General features: G+C 43.5%; 2 protein-coding genes across 2 annotated transcripts in view; one reads left to right on the top strand and one right to left on the bottom strand.

The window, feature by feature from the left end:
* The first annotated feature begins 1,755 nt into the window (after positions 1–1,755).
* LOC103237761 (isopentenyl-diphosphate delta-isomerase 2-like) lies at positions 1,756–4,539 on the top strand. The gene is given in 3 exon segments (XM_008002101.3): positions 1,756–3,458; positions 4,112–4,298; positions 4,301–4,539. Coding segments are annotated over 3 exon segments (573 nt in total). The 5' UTR covers positions 1,756–3,311.
* A 1,362-nt stretch (positions 4,540–5,901) lies between these two features.
* The window catches only part of GTPBP4 (GTP binding protein 4), a 28,261-nt gene continuing 27,542 nt past the window's right edge, over positions 5,902–6,620 (bottom strand). The window contains exon 17 of the mRNA XM_008002098.3: positions 5,902–6,516. Within this exon, the coding sequence (XP_008000289.1) occupies positions 6,364–6,516 (153 nt within the window). The 3' untranslated portion in view covers positions 5,902–6,363. The remainder of the gene's footprint in view (positions 6,517–6,620) is intronic.

Raw genomic sequence — 6,620 nt, 5'->3', positions numbered from 1 at the left:
AGAGTGAGACTCCGTCTCAAAATAAATAAATAAATAAATAGATAAATAGATAATGAAACAGTGCAAAGCATTATATTTTCAAAGTTTTTTAAATAGTAAAATTTTTGCCTCTGGAGCCTCAGAAAAGGGGCAAAAAAGAAATGGAGCTATTGAGAAATCCTTCATCCCTCTAGGCAGACCCTGCACAGGATTAACACAGGATTAAAAGGTAACAGAGTGATAGGATACAGGTCTGTGGAAATAGGAGCCATGATACAAATGGAACAATTTCTAAATAAAAATATGCTTGAGGGAAGAACTGTCCCTACCTCAAGGTGGATGAAGTAAGGCTAAGGTATCCCAGACTCCTTACCCAGAAAGAACAATAAAAGCCTATTGTTCTTTCCTGGAATTGATGTTGGATAAGCCAAGAAATTGAGCAAGAGGGAGTGCATGTTGTTGAAAACTAGTTAAATAAGGCAAAGGTCAATTACATATTTACATTATTATTATTATTATTATTATTATTATTTTTGAGATGGAGTCTCACTCTGTCACCCAGGCTGGAGTGCAGTGGCATGATCCCGGTTCACTGCAACCTCAGCCCCCCCAGATTCAAGTGCTTCTCCTGCCTCAGCCTCCCAAGTAGCTGGGATTACAGGCACCCACTACCATGCCCAGCTAAATTTTTTTGTGTATTTTTAGTAGAGACAGGATTTCACCATGTTGGCCAGGCTGGTCTGGAACTCCTGACCTCAAGTAATCTGCCCACATCAGCCTCCCAAAATGCTGAGATTACAGGAGTGAGCCACCATGCCCAGCCAAATTTAAATTAAAACTGAAGAAACTCTAGCCCATGTACACCAACATCTTTCGTAACAACAATGAAACAGATACAAGTCAAATCCATCTTGAGTGGATTTAAATATCAAATGGTGACATCTTTACACAACAGTCTGCCTCATTTTTGAGTTGTACATTGATGATCTTATATAAATAATTACATGGTTTTAATTATAAAATTAGAACTCTTCTTATCTTAAGGGTATTGTCTTTATCTGTAATATTTTATCAATATAAAACATTTTATAATTTTTATTTGTCTTTTATCAAGGCTTTGCTGACATACAGAAGGATTATTTTAAGGTATTTAAATCTACAATTTTTTGTGTGTTTAGAGTTCTGACTTGGTGTCTTGCCTGTAAAGATTTTTCTTTACAGAATATCATGTAATTATTCATCCATATATGTTTCTAGTACTTTATGCTTTCATTTTTAAAAATTAAATCTTAAATTCACATAGATGTCTCTAATATGACATTAGAGAAAATGATGTAACTTTCTTTCTAAAAACTAACCACTTATATCATCGATTCTCAAATAATTTCTCTTTTTCTAGCTATTTTAAATGTCACCTTAATCATACATTAAAATTTTTTTTTTTTTTTTTTTTTTTTTTTGAGACGGAGTCTTGCTCTGTAGCCCGGGCTGGACTGCAGTGGCCGGATCTCAGCTCACTGCAAGCTTCGCCTCCCGGGTTTATGCCATTCTCCTGCCTCAGCCTCCGGAGTAGCTGGGACTACAGGCGCCCGCCACCTCGCCCGGCTAGTTTTTTGTATTTTTAGTAGAGACAGGGTTTCACCGTGTTAGCCAGGATAGTCTCGATCTCCTGACCTCGTGATCCGCCCGTCTCGGCCTCCCAAAGTGCTGGGATTACAGGCTTGAGCCACCGCGCCCGGCCTAAAATGTTAATGTTAAGTGGGGCGCGGTGGCTCACGCCTGTTTACCCAGCACTTTGGGAGGCCGAGGCCGGCAGATCACGAGGTCAGGAGATCGAGACCATCCTGGCTAACACGGTGAAAGCCCGTCTCTACTAAAAATACATAAAAAACTAGCTGGGTGTGCTGGCGGGCGCCTGCAGTCCCAGCTACTCAGGAGGCCGAGGCAGGAGAATTGCTTGAACCTGGGAGGCGGAGGTTGCAGTGAGCCGAGATTGCGCCACTGCACTCCCACCTAGGCGACAGAGTGAGACTGCATCTCAAAAAAAAAAAAATTAAGAAACTATATGAGTTTCTGGGTTTTTTGTTTTGTTGTTTCTTTGCAATGCCAAGTTACTTAAATGCAGAGGAATTTATCAACCTAAGGATTTAGGGGGATTAAAATAAATAGCATTTAGCATAAAATTAACTAGGTAATAATAAAAATTGTTATCTTACAGGTCTTAGAGTTTTAATTATCCTGTACTTCTTAAAATTACAACTTTAAAAATTTCTTTTTAGAGGGGAACAGCATTTACGTCAATTGTGGTCATTTAAAGTGTCTTGGCCTATGCTGTCCTCAAATTTTCAAAACCAGACCTTGCCTGACCCATTAAAGCGAAGGGCTAAGCATGGCCAGCTGTGTCTGAGGAGGTTTGTCCTCCCTTAGTTCTTCCTCGGATCCGCCGTGGGTTGATCCTGCCCTTTGTGAAATCCACCACCATGTTTGCTGGTCAAATTGTACCCACTGGCTCCTTGATGGAACTGAATGCAGAGTTTGTTGCAGAAAAATTCAGGAGCTGCAAAGTTAAGAGGCTCAACTGTAGCACAGAGTCAACAGTTTGCAAATAAAGCCCCTGGAGCTAAGATTTCCTTTCATGTGTTAGCTGCCTCCAGGATACATAGGGGCAGGTGGGAGTGCCAGCTCTTGTACTTGGAAGAGTGGATTCGGCTTTAGACAAACTCCTGCAGAGTGACCCAAGGAAGCACTGAGGGTCTGAGGAACGAACGACAGGGAGCAGAGATTTACTGAGAGTGTGACCTCCCGTCATAGCACCATTGCTGTTACTTGAGTAAATTAGGTAGAATCTTTCAGTAAGAAAACTTGGTCAAAGGTATTCCAGCAGAGTCTTCCTATGAAACCATGCTCACTCATCACCACCTTCCAAGTGCAGCCCAGCTTTCTCAGCCCAGCTACTGCAGCCACCCACCCCACAGCCCCACCACCTCCTCCTGCCATCCCATGGCATCTCAGGTCCCCTGTGGGTACAAAACGGAGTGGGAACCAGTCCCTCTCCCACGACATACTGGGATAGTGCCACGGGACGTGTGTGCACATCTGCAGGAAGGGCCGCGGGAGCAGCCAGGGCCAGCCCTGCCAGGGGGTCATGTGGAAGACCCTCACCAAGCCCACGGCCGTGGAGGCTGGAGGCGGATGCTGCTCTGAGAGCCCGTGACAAACCCACTCCTCCCCTGCTAGGCCGTCATCTGCTGATGACGGATGATGCTTTTACCTGAAGCGTCTGCATTTGTATTTAATATATTCACTTTTCAGGAATAAAGAGGGATATTCCCATGCATTTTTTTCCAGGGTATTTTACCGACTCCCGTTGTAGCCACCCATTATACAACCCAGCAGAACTGGAAGAAAACGATGCCATCGGAGTGAGGCGGGCGGCCCAGAGGCATCTGCAAGCAGAACTGGGAATTCCTGGGGAGCAGGTACGCACAGCACGCAGTCACGGCTGTGTCCACGGGAGTCCAGGTTGGCAGTGGGCAGAAGCTGAACAAAGTCCAGGCTGGATCTGTGCTGTTGGCCTCATGAAGCACCGTGAGGATGAAGGATGGGGCTGTGGATGGGGCTGTGGATGGGCTGTGGATGGGAACGTGAATGTAGCTGTAGATGGGGCAGTGTGAGTCTTTGTGTGTCCCAGGCAGGGTTGAGACTATGCAGGAATCTGTCGGCCACACACCAAAGAGGAAATTCAAGTGTCCACTAGAAAGAATGTCCAGGATCCTGTGAGCATATGTGTTAACTTCATCCATTCAAGAACATCTTTAAGAGAGGACGGATGTTCTCCTGACAGTGCTGGCCGGTTTCTATGGGATTTTCTGTTGAGGATGTGTGTGTGACAGGTTTAGTTCTTTAAATGAAGACACAGACAGGTTTACTGGAACCAAGAAACCAAAGCCAGTTTATCATTCAGACTTGAGTCCACAAAAATTTACTTAGCTAAAATTGAGGTTTTGGAAGTTATCAATTACCAAAAGAAAGTGTTCATTTTCTTTGAGGAAAACAATGTGTTTATTTTCTCTATTTTTCTGTAAATTCTGTTTTACATGTGTGTTGTTAACACTGCACCAATTTCTGTCAGATTTCTCCAGAGGACATTGTGTTCATGACAATCTATCACCACAAGGCAAAATCAGACAGAATTTGGGGACAGCATGACATTTGTTACCTTCTGCTTGTGAGGAAAAATGTCACCGTGAACCTGGATCCCAGTGAAAAGAAAAGCATCCTCTACCTGTCCCAGGAGGAGCTGCGGGAGCTCCTGGAGAGGGGGCCAGGGGCAAAGTCAAAGTCACCCCCTGGCTAAGAACCATTGCCGAGAAGTTTCTGTACCAGTGGTGGCCTCACCTGGATGATGTGACCCAGTTTGTGGAGCTTCACACAGAGTGTGAGAGGCAGGGAGGTCGAGTCAGCTGTGTGGAATGCTCTCAGTGCAGGCAGACACACCATCGAGGCAACAACACACCCAACACAGGGCGAAAGGGGCATGTGATTGCCCATCAGCTATAAATCACTCATTTCCATCAACTTTGTCATGTCTTCATTTTCCCTTTCCTTTATTTCTGTATTTCTCATCTGCCTGGTGGCAGGGAGGAAATTTAACGTTTCCCTTGTCCCAGTTTCCATTTTATAAGCACTTGGTCGATGAACAGCGGCTGATCCTGAAAGTCTTGGGGAGAGCTTGAGAGTTCTGACGCAGGCGGACTAGCCTGGCTGGACCGTGAGGCTGCCTTCCCACAGCTTTATCCAAGCCTCCAAGGTCAGGAGGGGTCTCTGCTTCATCTGTTTCTTTCTAAATCACTTATTTCCAAGTGCAACACAAGGTTGCATTTTTTAAAAAAGACATTCAATTTTGCATCTTAAGCCTTGGCGATGTGCATTTAAGTTCACCTTTCAAATGAATTTAGGCTTACAGATATTACATTCCTAATACGAGCAGTACAGAAGATGTGTATGGTCTCAGCCAAGTGACTCGATGTTTATCCACTTCTGTTCATTTGATTACATTTCAGTAATATGCTTACAAATAAAGACATACTTGCTTTAAAACATACTGTTGTTGAACACAAAGTAACTACATATTAGGTTTTGGTGTTTAATACGGAGAAAGAATTTCAAAAACCAGACCTGGTAAAATTTTTTTTTGACATGGAGTCTTGCTCTGTCACATAGGCAGGAGTGCAATGGCACAATCTCCGCTCACTGCAACCTCCGCCTCCTGGGCTCAAGTGATTCTCCTGCCTTAGCCTTCCGGGCAGCTGGGATTACAGATGCCCATCACCAAGCACGGCTAATTTTTCTATTTTTAGTAGAGATGGTGTTTCACCAAGTTGGCCAGGCTGCTCTCCTGACCTCATGATCTGCCCACCTTGGCCTCCCAAAGTGCTGGGACTACAGGCCTGAGCCACTGTACCCGGCCTAGACCTGGTAAATTTTGAAAATTGCCATATGTAATCCAGAAGTGTGACCAACTAAAATCCTTTCCTCAGCTATAATGTTGATTGCGACTTGATAACTGATCTGTGGTGGCTCTCGGATCCCTGTGTGTCCTCAGGGCTCCAGGAGCACATGGACCCCTGGGCGGGTCCCTCCGACCCCACAGCTCTTCATCCCAACGCTCCCCAGCAGGTGCTTCTGAGATGGTATTGGGGGTATTTCTGTGTTTTACTGAACATATATACTTCAGGGACAGGCCACAGAAATAGGAGAATGCCCATATTTAATTGCCTAATGCCTCCAGCAACACTTTACTCCCCCAAAAGTATTTTTGCTTTAAAACAAAATAGAAATGTCATATGTTTTTTGCCTTTTTATTTGGTCAAATCAATAGTGACTATAACTGAACCAAAACATGGCTAAGTAAATCAAAACTACTTTCTTCTGGAAGTTTATTTTGGATAAAATAATTGAAGACAGATTACAATGAGACACTGTACAATAAGAGTAGAAAATAATTTAGGAGGGTATTTTAAGCACGGATTCCGACACATTCATAAACATGTTTGCTCCCAAACTCTTACAAAAGAAAATAAGGTTTTTCTCCATCAAAAACAACCCAGTTACACCAGTAAATCTTACCAGTTCTGAAAATCTGAAGCGACTGATACTCCACTAAATGTAGAAATATTGTCTACTCAAAATATTTGTAATATTATGCAGTGACAAAACTTTCCCACATCTATATAGGGTTAACCATAGTTTTCAGCAAAGCAACAAGTGCTTTACTTATTTTGTCTTTTTCAGTTTATACAGAACTCCAGTTTCATGAAACCACACTGTGCCAAGCCAGGAAATAAACAGCAACAGTCTAGCCAAGCCACAATCAAACGGATACTATCTCCTGTCCTTTTTGCCAGCTTTCCTCTTCCCAGAGAGCAAGTGCTTAGGCTTCATATCGAACACGTGTCTGTCTGCCTCCCCTTTCTTCCCCAACCGATTCATCTTCTTCTGGGCATTCTTCATCATAGTCTTGGCTTTCTTCACCATCTAAAAGGAGGAGAAAAAATGAAGTATGTTCATGGCTAAAAACCAATTTACCATTCTGAATTTGAACTACTGGGTAACAATCCGTTTTAATGGTTCCAGTCTGT

Source organism: Chlorocebus sabaeus, chromosome 9, assembly GCF_047675955.1.
Source record: "Chlorocebus sabaeus isolate Y175 chromosome 9, mChlSab1.0.hap1, whole genome shotgun sequence".
Classification (NCBI taxonomy): domain Eukaryota; kingdom Metazoa; phylum Chordata; class Mammalia; order Primates; family Cercopithecidae; genus Chlorocebus; species Chlorocebus sabaeus.
Note: the sequence above shows the minus strand (reverse complement) of the source record. Positions and strands in the feature narration are given on the sequence as shown.